The sequence below is a fragment of the Xiphophorus maculatus genome, chromosome 20 (assembly GCF_002775205.1).
Source record: "Xiphophorus maculatus strain JP 163 A chromosome 20, X_maculatus-5.0-male, whole genome shotgun sequence".
In the NCBI taxonomy this organism is placed as follows: Eukaryota; Metazoa; Chordata; class Actinopteri; order Cyprinodontiformes; family Poeciliidae; genus Xiphophorus; species Xiphophorus maculatus.
In genome coordinates this window covers 18,754,762-18,772,207 of record NC_036462.1, presented here as the reverse complement: position 1 = coordinate 18,772,207, position 17,446 = coordinate 18,754,762, and the positions used below count along the sequence as shown (strand labels likewise).

Sequence of the window (17,446 nt, the reverse complement as noted above, 5' to 3'; positions counted from 1 at the left end):
TGCTACATAACCCAAGTGTGTCTGGGCTAAAGCTCAGAATGTTTACCATTTTCCTGTAAGAAATAAAGTATCTTTTGAGAAATGATTTTTAATTTATTTATTTTTTTAAATTTACTCAAGTTGATGATTTACTGATCTGAACAGCGAGCGGGGCAAAAAATAAATAAATATGGAAGAGTAGCAGGGCCATTGAAAAACAAAAATGTGAGAATAAAGGTCGGAGTTCTTAATTTAATCTCAGAATTTTGACTATTTTACAGTATTAAAAATAACTTTTTCTTCCGTATGAAACGGAAGAAATCTGTACGCCGGAGACCTTTAACTCTTGTCGCCATGGTAACAGCACACTTAGCAAAGCAGCTAACGCTAGGAGTTTTTGAATTTAGCTAACGTCTCTACGGGCAGCTGGATGCTACGTTTGTCGTTCAGAAGCGTTTAGGGAAAGATGGAAAGCTTCATATATGACTCGGGAACAAAAACTGTCCATGAATCGGCGCAGGGTGTGGTTCTCCGAGCGGGTAAAGACCTCCCTGTTGTCGGTGACCTCAGGGTCCTGGACAACCTGCGGGCCCTGGAGGAGACCTGCCGGGTGTCCTCCTGCTTCTTCGGGAAAGTTCAGAAGGACATCCTGCCGCACATGAGGAGGATTGTCACCGTGTGGATGTTAAAGGCATGTCAATTTTGTCTTAATTTTCATGAAATACATAAAGAAATTCTTTGTATAATAATAATAATAATAATAAAAAAAACAAACACTGTTTGGCAGGTGTGTGAGGAGCAGCTGTGTGAAGAGGAGGTGTTTCCGCAGGCGGTGCACTACATGGACTCTTACCTGAGCCGTTTTCCTATCGAGAGGTCCAAGCTGCAGCTTTTAGGGGCGGCTTGCATGTTCATAGCCTCCAAAATGAGAGAAACTGTCCCCCTGACAGCTGACAAGCTTTCTGTCTACACAGACAACTCCGTCTCAGTCTCAGATATTTTGGTAAATTTTTTATCTTTCTATTTTCTTCCTTCTTTTTACTTTGGTTCAAATTCTGGGGAAAATATGTATTTTCCAGGAATCCCAAAAGGTGAAGTGTCAAAAATAAGTAAAAATACTGTAAAAAAGTTGCATAAAAGCCGTTTAAATCCATCCTTCTAAAATATATATATTCTTTTTAGCAAAAGTATTCACTTGGAATTGAACTTGATTTAGCTAGAATCAGTTGAATAGTCACATTTTGAAGAAATTAAAAATGTAATCTATCACTTGACCCAACTTGGTTCAGATTTATCTTTTTACTTGGCTCCGAAACTGATCTAATAGTCTAACAGTCCTCCTGTAATCTGTTTCCATGAAGGCCAGATTTGGCAAGTGCAGTTCCTATAAAAAACATTCATCCTCTTGGATGTTTTACGCTTTTCGCTGGTTTTACAAATAAACCATGATAAACAAAATTTGTCTTTTTGAATTAAAAAAATATTAAATTAAATAATGACAAATAATGTATCTATTATTATTATCTGGGTGGGATGTACAAAAATGTATAAGATACATATTAACTGAAGCTTATTATAATCAACATGTTATTTGATTTAAAGTGGCACCAATTTATTCAGATTCAGGCAACGTACTTTCAGCCTGATAATGGTAGAAAAATATGCTTAAAGGAAACTTTGCATCTACACTTCTAAAATGGCTTAAAAAGAACTGGGGAGTCTGGAAAAGTCTGAAAATCTGACCTGGAAAACTTAACAAGTAGTTTATAAACTACTTTGTATATAACAAAGAACATTCCCAAAGCCCTTCAAAGCTTCTCAACATGAATCATTAGTTGTACTAACATTACGTTAAAAATTAAGCTCACAACGATACAAGACATCAACAATGTTATAATTCTGAAATGTCAGAATAATTGTGAATCCATTTTAAACTATGCAAGAAATGTGCTTTTTCTGTAGCCTTTGTTGATCATTTAAAGGTATTCATGCATACATGACTTCCTTAGTGTCAGCGTGGGGTAATGGGGGCCAATGACCTGTGGGCTCATGTATGTGAATGTCCTTAGCAGTGGGATTATGATGGTAGGTTGATTTAGAGGAATGTGTATGTTGCAGCAGTGGGAGGTGGCGGTGGTGTCCAGGTTAGACTGGTGTCTGGCCTCTGTGGTCCCCTCTGACTTCCTGGAGCCCATTCTTCATGCTCTCCCTTTCGTCCAGGCCCCTCACCTCCAGCACATCCGCCGACATGTTCACTCCTACATCGCTGTGGCAACAATGGGTGAGTTGCATAACGTTGTTACCTACACATGAGGTGGTTGGCTCCAGCAAAGAGGAACAGAAGCTGCTTGATTAGCTTGGTTACACATTTCATCTGGTCATAAAAGGAGTCTGTTTTATGTTTTGAGTGACTGCATAGCTGATAACTTTTATGTAATCAAGCATTTTTGCTCCTGTGAAATCAAACATCTTTGCAAGCAGTGAACAGTCGCAGTGGCAGCAGCCATTACTGTGGTCGAGATGTGTCAGCATTTTGTTTTGGAGGCAGGGAGCTGAGTTTGTGTAATCCTGCATTGTCCTACCGTGAAAGACCTGAGTCCGACTATTCAGCTGGCTCAGTTCCCACGATTCTCTGTGATGGTGCCAGAGGCAGCAGGTCACAAGGATGCCTTCACTTGGTTCTCTTTCAGACACACTATAACGTTACAGCATTTTCAGTAAAAATAATTCCCGGAACGCAACTTTTTGCGGCATTCAAAAAGAATGCAAATACAGAGTGGATTTGTCACACGATTTCTCCTGCCTGCAGCAATTAGGATATTAGGTAGACAGGTTTTGGGAAAGGACTTCCTCTCTCTATTTGTCTTTCAGGGTGTGTCTCAGTGTTACCCTGTAGCCTTGAGTATCTCAGAAATCCTTACAATGATGAAATCTCTAGTAACTCACCCCCTTTTTGTGTCTCCAGATTGCAGGTTTTTATCCTTCCTGCCCTCTACTCTTACATGTGCCTGTGTGAGCACCGCCATACAGAAAGTAAAGATGGTGGACAGCCACAACTTAGAGTCAGTTATCAAGTTTTTGGCCAGCCTGTTGGCTGCTGATCTGGTAAGTATAATATTTAACCAGTATTTGCTGCAACTCGCTTTGACTTTGCCCGGTCAACAGTATGTTTTGGAGCTTTTTTCTCCCCAAACTTCCTTATCAGCCTCAAGAAAAAATGCAAAAACATTTCTGTTTTCACTTTTCTTTTTTGCCACACTTAAATGTTTCAGCCAATCAAACAAAATTAAACATCAGACAAAGACAATCTGAGTAAATCTGAAAAGGAGTGTTCAAATTATATTTTTTGTTTGCTAAGAAAAAAAGCTTAAACTATCTTATGTGAAAATTTAATTTCCTCCCCTGTTAAACCATTGTGATTAGCCACATTGTTTGGAAAGCTGAGCTCAACTAGACATCACAAATGTTACCTGAACTATAGAATCAACTGGTCCAGCCATCATTTTGTGATCCTAAGCATAAACAAACTTGGCAATTTGAAGAACACACAACATATCCACTTCTCCTTATGAAGGCGTTTGAGTGGCTTAGTCAAAACCTGAATTTGAGGTACTTTGGTAAGACCTTAAGCAGGTAATTCATGCTATAAAACCCTACAACGTAACTTAATTACAACTATTCTCTAAGAAAAGATGTGAAAAACTCATTGCCACTTATCCAAACAACACTTCATGGCATTTCATGTGGCTGTAAATGCTGCTGTTGTTCATCATTAGGTTTAAGAAACCTAAACCAGACAGTTCCAGGTTGGTTTGGATACCTGTTCACCTTAAAAAATGTAATTACTGTTCTGAAACATTTAAGTGTAGTAAAGAGAAAAAAACAAAGAAATCTGCAAGGGTACAAATCTATTTTTTCTCAGCAGTGTTGCTTGTTATATGTAATGAATTGATTCAGGTATCTCTTTGATTCAAACTAATGGAATAAATTAACTTCTTGATGATTTTTTTATTGATCTTAATCTACTTGTATTGCCAAAAATGCTTAAACAGAGTATTGCCATATGTTAAGGTATCCCATCACCTTAAATCAAGCCCCGTTTGTGATTCTTGACCCCAAACAGAGTACTCTCATCTGCTGCTGCGAGCTGTTAGGAAGCGTGTTGGAGCTCAGTCTGCCCTCCTGTTTCTAGGAGGGAGTTGGCAGGAGAGAAGCACACAGTTCAGAGATCAGCTACACTCCTGCAGACATCCAGGATGTTATCCTGACACCGCTTATACCATCTCAGGAAATTAAGCTCAAACATTCCTCCCTGCCATGAACTATTCAGATGATTTAAACAGAAGCCAGAAGACTAAATTTGGGAAACAGCGGAGTTCTATCCACGCCCCAATTTCTAAATGTTATTTTCTCAATATAATGAATGAAAAAAAACAAACCTGTTGTTGAATTTATATTGTATTTAAAAAAATATCTGTTCTAAAAATTCTGATTGCGCTTGCAATTAATCTGTGATACTAAGCTGCACTTCAACCTTGACAGCAATGTTTGATTACTTTCTACAATAGTCTGTTTGAGTTTCTTTGTACCTCATCAGCTGCTCTGATAAGTTGAAACTGATGTTGTTGAACGTTTCCAACAACTCTCACCTTAAATGAGTCCAATTTAAAAAAGAAACTAAACATTCATGTGGATCACAAACAACATTAGTCAGCAAATGAACAAATGAGTTCTTTGTTTTTTTTTATTGATTTCTTCATCCCAGGAATGTAGATCAAACAAACCAATTGACAAGCTGGAAACTTTGGCCAGCACAGACATCATAACATGCATGAGCAGAGCCTCCGAACTTTCACCTTCTCTGAGGAGAGGAAAAAGTCAAAATGCCCACATACACCGTACTCTATTCAATGAAAGTGCCTTTGTAAAGTTGCTTGTTTGCCTTATAACTTCCAGTTGAAACATGATTTCTTGTGAACATACGCAGGCGATCTGTTCCTGATGATCTACAATAAAACTATCATATTAATTTAAAGCCAAAAGATTTTTTGAACAGCAGCATACATGTGCAGTTTTGACAATAAAGTTAAAGGTCATAAAAATTTCTCTACCATACCTATCGTAATACCAATAGGAATTAGGCAACCTGTGTGTATTGTATACTTTTTAAACCAAACAATAACATCTTTCTTGCTTAAAAACAAAACAAAAACAGTAGACGATATTATCCAGAGCCAAACTGATATGCAAGAATTTTTAGGCTTAAATAAAAATAATAATATCATCTGCATATATGGTTATTCATTCCGAGTTTTACCCTGATACAAGTCAAAATATTCCAACAGCTCACACTCTGTGCCCAATCCTTACGTAGATATGCAGAGACAAACAAGCACGTGTTTCTATTCCTGTGCCAGAAACAAAGACTTGGTGCGCCTCGCCCTCTCTTAGAACCTGCCACATGCATGCAAATAGTCAGAAGGCACCTGTTCATATGCATTAGCGCAAGCTAGGAGGCAAAAGCAGGTTTGACTGGTCACACCTGTTGAACCCTGTAATTTTTTTTTTTCAAGTTATTATCCAAACAAGTAATTTCAGGGAAAACATGAAAAGAAACAAAACACTGAGATTACATTTCACTTACAGGCAAACATAATCTTGGCACTTCCTGTTTTACAAAACACACCAACATCTGAGTAAATTTACTCTTTGGTTTACAAAATATCAGTTTGCACACAATAAAAGCCATTACAGCAGATACGAAATCCTAACATTCAACCTGATTTCTCTACATACTGATCACAAAACTGAAATTTAAATGGGTCAAAACTGTGTTAACGCACACCAAGGGAAATAAAAGACTTTGTAAATCAAAAGCAATAAATGGTCATAAATGTGAAAAGTAGGCCATCATGAAACACTGGTTACAAAGAGACAATTAAAAAGAAAGTTGTCCAATTGGCTGCTGTACTTGAAATATCTTTTCCAAACTACTGTTTTGGTTAAAATGTGAGACAAACAGAGACACTCTGAACATTAGAGCTCTGAAATTTTGAGCTTTAGCTCTCATCTCCCAAAAATCTTTGACGTTTAACTGATCCATAGCTCTGTTTAGTTTAAATAGAATTAAAATCAGTCTCATTTTCTAGATTATAAATCACCTAAAACATATTCAGATCTTTAAACGCTTTTCCTCCCTTTTTGGTTTGGTGTAATTCTTCAAGTTTTCCAGAAGCCCCATCTTGGCCATCATGTCCTCAGTAGTTTGTTCTTTCCTAAAGCCGGATCCTTAGCTTGCTGCAGATCCCCGTTTAACCATGGCCTGTTTGTAAGTTTCTGTCACATTATCGCAGTCACTGATTGAGAAGGCGCTGTCGGCCACTCTGGACCTGTAACAGTCCCACGGTCTCAGCACTCCGTCAGCCAGAATCCTGTCCTCAGCTATGTCCAATAGATTGTCTGCAGAGACGCTGCCTCTCATGCTGGTTTTGGCCGGTTTGTCCGATTGTGTCGGGGCTCTCACGTGGTCCGGCAGGTCCAGCTGATCAAAGGACTCCGAGGACAGAATGCTGTCTTCACTGATGGCTTCGCTTGGTCTGGACCTGGTGACTCCTATTGGTAAAGAAGCTGCCAGCTGATCCAGAGAGCCAAACTCTTGAAGCCCACCGGAAGAGAACTTTCCATTTCGCTTGAGGATACCTTTTCTACTGGTTGGAGCTGAAGGACACTCTTTGGTTTGTGGCACCCAGCCAGAATCACTGTGTTCAGGAGAAGAATAATAATAACCCGACTCTTTCTCTACGGGTTTCTTGAGAATGCCTTTACGTGGCAGCGCTGCAGCAGAAGTGATCTGGGAATTCACCACACCCACATTCGGGCTTTCATGTATTGCTTTCTGTTTTGCACTATTGCGCCTCTTTAGAATACCCTTATAGGGCCGGGAGTCTGTGATTGTTTCATTAACCGCCTGCGAGACATTATTCTCCTTTTGAGACCTTCGTAGAGAGCGCTGCCGGACTACATCACCTCCGCCAACCTGCGAGCGGAGCAGGCAGCGCATCTTGGAGCCATTCTCCAGTAAAGGCCTGGATGTACGCCGCAGCCAACTAGCAACAGTGGTAAGCCCAGTGGGATTTGATGTAGACACCAGTGAATTGGTTTGTTCTGTCAAACCGTTTTTCCTCTCACAGAGCAGCGCCTGCTGGTAGCCCCAGTTCAGCCACCAATGTCCCGCAACCTCCACAATTGTAGCTCTGCGCTCGGGATTCACCATGAGCATCCAACGAATGAGTCCACAAGCATCTGTGAGAGCAAAAGAAGGAAAACATTATAGATCTAGTGCTCAAGTTTGGCTTAGAAATAAGATTACACATCCAAATGAAGAGCATCAGATGTACCAGATGGTTTGCTTGGTTTCCGGTAGTTCCCTGTGCTAATCTGCTGGACCAGGATTTTGTGGTTAAGCCCATCAAATGGCATGGTGCCATGAACCAATGTGTATAACAGTACACCAAGGGACCAGGTGTCGACCTCGGGCCCACGGTACGGCCGTCCATTGACGATCTCTGGGGACGCGTATAAAGGGCTGCCACAAAACGTCTGAAGATATTCATCGCTGTGGTAGAGGTTGGACAACCCAAAATCTGCAATCTGAAAAGGTAAGAAGTCAAAAGATTACCTTCATATCTCCTGGTCTAGTGGATTACCATTTCATCTTTCCATTACTACAGACATTATTTATTGAAGATAATTATTCTATCTTTAAATAATGGTTTGTACAGCGAGTCTAAAGAATACATGCAACATTTAGTAAAGTGACAGCTTTTGTAAAGTAATAGCATTGTTAATAATTTTCCTCATTTAATGTAATATACATTCTGTACAATTCATTTGAAAAATAAATTTAAAAAAAGAAAAAAAATATATATATATAATAAAAAAATGGTTATTTCTATTGCAACCCTACTTCTAAAACAAAGAAATAGTACAGAAGACTGCAGCATCTTCAGCCACCCTGGGCAGCCAGATTCACACTAATTATTGGGAGGAGTACATTCAAGAGCTGAATTTAAATCACATGGTCTATAAAACAAAGGGTTTATACATTTCTGCAGCCAGCTACTCCTCATTTTTTATTTTCAACATTTCGCCCTCACTGATTTGTTTGATTTTCAGTCAAATTGCACTTGGTAATCTGGCAAATATGCAATCTTAATAGCCACTGTAAGTAAGAAAAAAGTAATTATGTAAGGAATTCCAATGCATTTTATGGTACAACATAATCTGAGAAAGAAAAATGCTGGTAAAATATTCCCAACTTTCACGAGTTGTTGCATGTGAATAAAACAGGGTGTAAACGTAGCATGCATACCTTCACGTTGCCGTTGCCATCTAGTAAAATATTCTCCAGTTTCAGGTCCCTGTGTACTATTCCATTCTAGGAGGAAATAAAAAGTTGTTAAAAAATGTGACCTAATTTCAGCATAAAATTCAACTTCACTCTCGTTATTGTACACCAGTTAACATTAAAATGTCCACACTACATATAAAAGAGTAATTTTTTTCATTTTCAAACTGAACATTTTCTTCAAGTATGTCAGCTATGTGTCTTTGTCCTTCGCTCTGCAGGGGGGAATACCTTTGATTCAAATTAGTTTCCTTTGGAGCAAAAAAAAAACATCACCAAGCTGCATTTCACAATCAGTATGATAATGCATTCTAGAGTTTTGTTACATTTGTTTATATCCAAGATGCATCTAGGGAAAAACTAATACTCTGTGCTAACATTTTGGGTAATAAAACATGCGTCGATGACCTTTCACGTTATGCAAGCATGGAAGAATAAATATTTAACAAGAGATGAGTGCCCCATAAAAGTAAAATAAGACAGATGGCTGACGTCGTTTACAACAAGCAATTAGCAGTAAGTTTCATCCCAGCAAACATTTATGAAGGTAGTCCAAAGTGCAGACTGTTCACCCTGACATATAATAAGCCCTAAATGTCTTTGTCCTGGACTGGACCCTAGAAACAACTAACTCTTGTGTGTTTGTCAGGGAGGGGGTTCTGTTCATTCACACTCTCATTAAACTGTTAGACCATGTGTGTGTGTGTGTGTGTGTGTGTGTTCTGGAAGAGCTGGCCTCTAGCCCTAACGCTATCTCTGCTCATTTCTGTCTCATTGTTCTCACAGCCTCCATGTTCAGAGCTGCCTGATGACAGTAAATAATGCCCCTTATGTAACATTTTAGGTGGAAAATGTATAACCCATTTCTATGGTGTTTGAATTATGATTTTATGGGTAAAACATTCTTACCTGATGGCAGTAGTGCACAGCAGATACGATTTGCCTGAAGAAGTGCCTAGCTTCGTATTCGGAGAGGTTTTTCTTGTCGCAGATGTAGTCGTACAGATCCCCCTGGCTCGCATACTCCATCACTATCACAATTTTGTCCTTGTTCTCAAAAACTAAGAAAGCAGAAGAACAGCCTTTGCTTAAACATTTACAACACTAAGATGCCGTGTTACAGGTTTCTATAACAAGGATGAAGAAGCACTGATTATGACAGTCTCATTAGAGTTGATTGGTGACAGAGGACAAAAGAGTCAACACATTATCTGAGAGAGCTGCTGCGGTACTAAGCACTTATATAACAGCATTGAGTCTTCAACACAAAGACCTTCGTGACTAAAATCTCAATCCCCGTCTCTCATAGCAAGATGTCTTTTATCAGCTTTTCTTACAGCTGGCGGTTTGAAAATGTTGAACACTACCTGGTAAATCTAAACTCTCAGGAAAGTAGGAGTATTAAATTCGTACCTTCATATATGGTTATGATGTGGGGGTGACACAGTGAGGACATAATCTCAATTTCTCGCCGAATATGAACCAGGTCTTGCTCATCTTTGATCTTCTCCTTTCTGATCGATTTTACAGCCACCTAAAAGAAAAAAAATGGGACAAAATGCTTGAATTAACGTGTTTTATGACATCTTTTCTATTACAGAGCATAGAAGATTTTATGTTTGCCATTATACTGCTTCCTTTTAATGAGAGACTGAGGAAAGCAAGATTTATTAAACATCTCCCTTCCCCTACCTGATGCTAACCACTAGCTAGCAGAAAGAAAGCTACTCCGGTTCTCTAATACTAAAATACCAATTTATTGGTTAGGAAATAAACAAACATCCACAGTGGAGTAAATTACTGCATTATTTAAGAGATACAGTGAAACCTTTGTTTATTCAAGGTTGTCACACAATGGAAATGTCATACCCACCATGACTAATAACAATCCATTAAAAAAACAAAACAGCAACCATTGTAGTCACAAGTGACTCCAAAGTGAGTTCATGTAAAAATTCTTTCTATGAAAATAGCTTTGGGCAAGATGCTCACTTGAATTTCACCAGCATCATTTACAACGTCATATAAAAAGGAAAGCTGTCTTTCAAAAAAAAATCTTTGAATTAAAAGCAAAAAAGTAACTTTTCTAAGACTAAACATTAAAATCAGTTTTCAGCCCTGGTCCTGATCATTTTTGCGCCATCATTTCATATCATTGGTTAGTTTTAGTCGTCTTATGCCAGATTTTTCAGATATAAAACATTGTTGTTATTGAATTAAAACACAATTTCATTTAGATTTTAGGTAACATTTGTTTGCATAACTTTATGAAAATACTTGACTATGACAAAACATTCGTATGCCATCCTTTAAGGAACTCTATACAGTATATGAAATGGTTTGTTTTTAGGTAAGAAAAAGAAACGTACAAAATAGCAATGCTTTTTGTCTGTCATTACAAAACAATGAAATTCTTGACCACCAGCTGAGGCCAGTGGACCAAAAACGTCTGCAGAGCTTTTTCTAAAAAGGCCAAATGAACACAAGACTAAATATTTAGGAATGAAAGAAGAAAAATAAATATTGTCCACCATTTTTTTCTCTGGAGCCCTTAGAAGAACGTCCGAATGAGAACTATGGCGTCTGTTTTTCTTTGAAAAGGCTGTATTCATGTTTGTATGTCATGGTTGTCTATTTGCAACCCAGATGCCTGGGATTCCTCTGTGTGCGTCATAAGTCTGCCCAAAGCTCAGGGTGTCATGAGGCGGCAGATGGCCCAGCCGGTGGGGTGTCCTCCTTTTTCTCTGCTTATCTCTAAACCCTCAAGGCTGCAGACTCAGGAGAATGAGTAAAGCAGCGACTTGCTAAATCACTTTCGACACGCAGCAGTCCCTTGTCGTGAGTCAGACTGTCTGGCGTAGATTTTCTCTAGGGTCAGCACAACATTCACACCACGACACCGACTCCTTTTCCTGATTCTGGGAACTGGCCGTTTCCTGCGATTGTTAGCATAGCTTTCAGAGGGTGTAAAATCCTGCTCGTGACAACCTCACACCCCTGTGGAGGTTTTCAGACTGTGTGCCGTCTTTGTTTGCTTCACACAATACACAACTAGTGGTGAAAATGTTAAAATTTCACACCGCCTTTCTGTACAAATACACACAAATCATGAATCTAACCTACAAACAAAGTAACGGCAAAAACAACCCACTGGCTGTGACCAAATTAAAAAAAGGTTGGTTTGTAGAGATAAACCTGCTGGATTGAAAAATAACGTATGAAAGAACTGTTAATAAACTTGTAAAAGGGGAGCAGATAGAATATTTCACATCTAATAAGTTTCTGGTTTATTGTTTCTAAGCCATAATAAAAAACTAACTCTGTGGCATGCTAATATTAGAATACATAACAACAAATTGTACATATTTATACTCTCAAATTTAACATCACACAACATATTTGACAAAATTATTATCACACACTATATTTTCCCAAATATATTGCTATAACATTAGCATTACTAAGAAAATGCTGTAAATACTGAAAATACTACGCTAACCTGAAGCTAATTAGGAAACGAGAGGAATGGGTTTGTAGGACAATAATCTTAAATGTCAGAGCTTTTCAGTTTATTTGTGATGCTAATTAAATCTTAGCATGTTCTAATTGATTGAAGCAGAAAAGATTAAGTAAACTAATTGATATATTACCTTCACTTCCTATTGGACTAACAAAGTATTTATATTGTTGGCAAAAAAAAACCCACTAAAATTGAAGATTTTCGATTCTTGATTCATCTGCAGTTGAAAATACAGGCCTTGAGATCACCTTCCTAAAATTTTGCACATGTAGGTTGTAACCAGGAATAGCTAAAAAGCATTTTTATTCACATCTTATCTAAGGTGAAAGGGAAATGTGATGACATTTTTATAGCACAGAAACACTTTCGCTATTTAACAAACCAGTGAGTTACTTTAAAACTTCAGCTCAGGTGTTTCATTTTTACTTGGACACTTTCTTAACTTCTTCTAGTCATAATAAAAACCAGTTCTTCTGTGCTCTATGATGGAGTTAATAAAAAATCCTCTCAATCTTTTATCATCTCTGACCTTAAATCTATACCAGATAAAATCATTTCACCTGCTTTAAACAAATCCTCGTCATGAAATGTCGATGTAGGTAAAAATATTTGTAAAACACCACAACGCTGTTGTAGTTTCTATTGGGTATGTCACAAATTAACTATCGCTACTTGGCTTGTCTTTACTTTGGACACTTCTCTTTAGACTGATTTATTATTAAAAAGACCTGAGGCACATTGTGTCAGGAAGCTTGTCAACAGGAATGAATCTCAGACACAGACTCATTTTTCAAGAACTGTTCGGCGATAAGTTAGGTCAGACAGTGAGAAAGAAGAAAGGGTGTGTAGACAAGACTGAACTTGAATCACTGCAAGTCTGCTTCAAGAATCTCTGGGAATTTCCTGATCCCGACTTCCTTGAGATGAAACGGCTTTTGCTCATGCTACACGCATTTAAAAGGCGAAAAGATCTGATAAGATAGGCATGAATGTTGAACCCAGTCTGTTATTTTTAGCAGTGACCTAAATGAAAGCAGATAATTGAAACTAAACCATTGAAATATTTCTGCTTTCGCTTGTGACGTCCCGTTTGCTGCAGCTTCTTGAATTTAATAAAAACAAAAACAGGCACTGAATCATGCATTTGTTGAACCAATGGTTGTAAAAAAAACAAAAAAACAATCAGACTTGAGTAAAAATACCACCAAAAATATATAAATAAATAAAAATATATAACATTATCTAAATTAGTTAGTAGTGAAAATGACTAATACAGAAAAGCATAAATTGTAAAAGTAATGAGTCATTGATAATTAGAGTTATGTTATTAAAAACATAATATAAACAGAAGCTAGATGTGCCTTTAAAGTTAATGTGATATCTATAATGTTATTAGTTTATCTTTATCCCTCTAAAACAGCAAGTCAAATTTATTTTTCTTGTAGACAAAGTAAAAGTGTAGAAGCCATCTTTCATTCAGCTAAACGGCAGTGTGCAGCAGAATGAGGGGGAAGGTCAGTACTTTGTTCCTAAACCGTGGTGCCTATTCCACTTTCTCTGGCATTTAATTTAAATTATTTTACACTTAAACACCGACACCATTTGTTTTTCTCAGGTTAGCCATAAAGTTTTTACTAATGGGAAACAGAAACCAAATGTTTATTTAGCTTCTTGTTTCAAAACATGAAATGTTAAATTGAAACATTAATATTTTTTTCTCTAAAAGTAGAAATGGTGACCATATTAAGAGGGAATATAATTTACATTTCCCATCTTTAGCTTTTTTTTTCTCTGTCCCTTTTCTTTTAAATGCCTCTCATTTCCTTTTATGTCAAAGGGAATCGGTATTCACCTGGACATCCCCCTCTTCCGGAATCAGGAAGTTTGAAAGAAAGTTTCTAAACTTTCCTGTCAAAGACTCCTTCAGGGGAAAACCTGCTTTTGTCAGCCCGACACAATGCCTTTGTGCTATGACTCATGTGTGCGTGTCAAATCAAAGTGATGATGTTAAACTAGTTGCAAAGGTGAGAAGAGTTGCATTACTTCAACATATTTGTACTCGACTAGAAGTAAAAAGTTACCAGTAAAAAGTATTTGATAAGAATGACTATTCAAGTACTGAGTAAGTGATCAGGACAGCTGATTAAAATTTTCAAAATGATGTCTCGAGACAGACAAAAATATAAAATTATGTGTCAATTCTGGTGTTTTAAAGGCAAATACTATATATAAATATTATTACAAAATAAATGTAAGGATAAGAAATACTTTTCCTATTTTTTTTGTATAAAAGTTATGAAATATCGGTAAGAACAGGGTAAAGTACTTCCACTTGCAATATATGATGTTTCTGTACAGCCACTTGACCTCCAAATAGAACTGAAACAATGAAGCGCACAAACAATAAGTCTTACTTCATCATAAACTGTAGGTTAGTGTCTGTGTTTGATTAAAATATTTTTATCCTACATTCAGTGAAGTAGAGTATTCAGAAATTGTTTTCAAGAGTAGCTTTACTACATTACACTATTCAAGCAAAAATGAAAAGGACAATACAGTAACGTTACTATCGGCCTTTGACTAGCTGTTGTTGTGAAAGGTCTCAGTTTGTGCAATGTATTTACACAGCTGCCAAAACTCGGCTCCTGATTGGTTATTTAAACAACTGGTTTGGATTCAATGCAGGTTTTGCAATTCTGTTTATTTTTTTAATAAAAAAAAAAAAACAAAAACAAAAAAAACACGCATTCTGCATTTCATGGAGAAACATCCGAATTTCCCTAAAGTGAAACATAACCTCTTGTCTATTTTCCTCTCTTACTTAAATTTAAAATGCACACTACCTGCTGGCAGACTCATAACAACAACCCTTTACCTGTAAACAACAGGTGGTGATCAGGCAGTCTGCAAACCTGGTGTGTGGCCAATACATTATTAAGAAAAACAAAGATAATCTGCTGTTTCTCACCAGTCTGCCAGATCTTTCCTTGGCTTTCTTCACCTTTCCGTAGGTCCCTTTGCCCAGAGACTCCAGGAACTCGTACCTGTGCTTCAGGTTGTGTTTGTGATGGTGTCTTTTCACGGCTTGCCTCCTCGCGGGCAGCTGGGACGGAGTTTTCCCGAAATGAGAGTTGCCATCGGGTGGGAAATGGGCAGCGTGTGGGCCATCCATGATGACACACAGCGTTGTGGTGGGGGGTCTTTGTTACCTACTTTCAGAATCAGGTGTTGCTGTTATAAAACGCATCCCAGGGACTCCGGAGCCGACGTGGTTCTCTCTGGTTTGAAATTAAAACTAAGAGGTCAGTTCTTCCCGTGGAGAGCGCTGACCAAACGCCGAGGAAAGAAAAACATGAAGCCCAGAGAAATGCAGGTACACATGTAAGCGGGGGAGAGAGGGAGCACCGCCCGCGCAACACTACGTCAAGCGGGGGAGGAGGCGTTTCAGGTGACGGATCAAATGTACCGGCTGTGAAAGTAGAGTGCCCTCAGATTTTCTTTCTCTTTTATCAGTTCCATTTCTTGTGTTTCTATTTCCTCATATTATACTTTATTTAGCATTTCTTGATTTTCTTTCGCCTACTTTGGTTGCGTTCAAGTGGTTGCTCTCCCAGTCGGGACGCACAGGTCGATAGAACAAACGCCATTAATAAATTGAGAAGTCAGTAGAGCGTCAGAGCATGAACATAGCGTTTAAATTAGGAAAAATAAAACATATTTACAGAGCTTTATCTCATTATGCTGTTAAAATGTATCATGTTTTCTAGGATATAAATTTGTTTAGCACATTTACCTCGAAAGATCCTAAATTAATGTAATAATATCTTCAACATTAGGTTCGAAGGATAAGCGTTGTTTCTTTCTGGAGAATAGAATAGAATAGAAATTATGTTTGTTGTCCCTCATCGGGGAAATTCAGCTACACAAAAGTGCAATGCAAGTCAAAACATCGGGTTCCCAAAAAGATAAAAATACAAAAACGGAAATTACAGACTACATTAAAAATTTACACATAAGGTAAAAAAACCCCCACTGCAGTCATTACAAATAGTATCCTTAGATTGGAAGAAAATTGCAACTGAGTAGGGTAGGATAATTAAAAAAAAAGTTCAATATGTGAATATATATTTATGCATAATAACAGCAAACTATAAACGAAATATAGAAAAAGACGAGCAAAAATGTAAAAAGTTGAGTTTGTTCGGAGCAGTGTTGGTCATAGACAGATCTGTCTCTTATTTTTGTAACTATCGGAACAATACAAAGTCTATAGGTGCACTGTGAGGTTTATCCATAAATCTGTTTTTTTTTTTTAAATATATTGTTTAATAAAGTTACTTACAGTGCCACACATAGTGTGGCTAAACACAGTGTTTATACGCATACTGTTTCCATTCCTTTCTTACCTGCACTATGGATTGCGCAAATTATATCTGTAACGACTTTTGCTCAGAGGCTTTAGATAATGAAAGAAAATAAGGAACAAGTTTTGACCATGCCATGTCATTGCAGCTGCGGGCCACAAGAGGTCAGCATCGCGTCACCTGTTTTCAGAAAGAAGGTTAAGCGGTTTGGAGCACTTCAATGAAATCAAATAGATTGAGCACAGGAATAATGTGTACACTTTATTGCGCTTACATATGCATATGTGTGAGATATATGTACTCTTGGGAACAGCTAATGGACGTGTCGGTGAGGATGTTATGATCAGCAGTCGTCAGTTTTAATTTTTGAAAAGTAGCCGCTCATCCACACATTGTGTCTTGATTAACCCCCCGTGGACAGTCCGTTTGTTTCGCATCTTGTTGACAGAGCGATGTGCCAGACATTTATCCACTCGTGCATGCAAAGGAACATTGTGCACAAGATGAACAATGGATATGAACGGATTCTGGTGCCCAGTCTTGCAGTTGTGACCAAAATTTAGAGAAAAACAAACACATGACCTAGAAAAAATATCACATCATCAGCACTTCCAAAAAACGAAGGATAGTAAGGTAGAGTTACAAAATATTAATGATCAGTTTGACTGTAAATGGGACTCTTTCATATATATATATAAAAAATCTGATTTAGAGTGAATAAATGTTATAGTTTACAGTAACATTTTTTGCAGCTTTTGTTGACCTGAAGAAATTAAATCTGATTCAATATAGAAAGGAAGGATTCTCAATCCTGGCTAAATATTTGCTACTCTTTTTGGGAAACTTAGCAGAGTTTATTAAAATAGTTGCTTTTTTTAGGCTCATACCTCAACATTTAAGCAAAAGAACAACTTTGTAATCAATGAGATTCTGGTCTACCTTGAACTGGAAACTTGTAAAACCAGCTTCCCCAGTGGAAACCAACTGGGTAGCAACCAAGAAAGAAGCTCCTGCTCCAAAACTGACACCTTTATGGAAACTTTCAGCAGAAACCAAGATCACACCAGATGAGGAAAAGTTTTATGCTCAGACAAGACAGAGAGTTATATTGGCCAGTCAGTAGAAATGCAAAAATAATGTACTAAATGTCAACGGTGTTCAGAAAGGTGTTCACCA

At 37.7% G+C, this 17,446-nt stretch overlaps 2 protein-coding genes across 2 annotated transcripts; one reads left to right on the top strand and one right to left on the bottom strand.

Annotated features, from left to right (window-relative positions):
- The first annotated feature begins 224 nt into the window (after positions 1 to 224).
- Positions 225 to 4,355, top strand: LOC102221373 (G1/S-specific cyclin-D1-like). The gene is given in 5 exon segments (XM_014469072.2): positions 225 to 670; positions 767 to 982; positions 2,098 to 2,260; positions 2,945 to 3,084; positions 4,103 to 4,355. Coding segments are annotated over 5 exon segments (942 nt in total). The 5' UTR covers positions 225 to 445; the 3' UTR covers positions 4,301 to 4,355.
- A 350-nt stretch (positions 4,356 to 4,705) lies between these two features.
- Positions 4,706 to 15,296, bottom strand: nuak2 (NUAK family kinase 2). The gene is made up of 6 exons (XM_005799871.2): positions 14,875 to 15,296; positions 9,800 to 9,920; positions 9,296 to 9,447; positions 8,351 to 8,416; positions 7,377 to 7,629; positions 4,706 to 7,281 (listed from the first exon to the last, which is right to left on the bottom strand). The coding sequence occupies exons 1-6, from the start codon at positions 15,076 to 15,078 to the stop codon at positions 6,269 to 6,271; spliced, it is 1,809 nt and encodes a 602-aa protein (XP_005799928.1). The 5' UTR covers positions 15,079 to 15,296; the 3' UTR covers positions 4,706 to 6,268.
- Between the last annotated feature and the right edge of the window lie 2,150 nt (positions 15,297 to 17,446).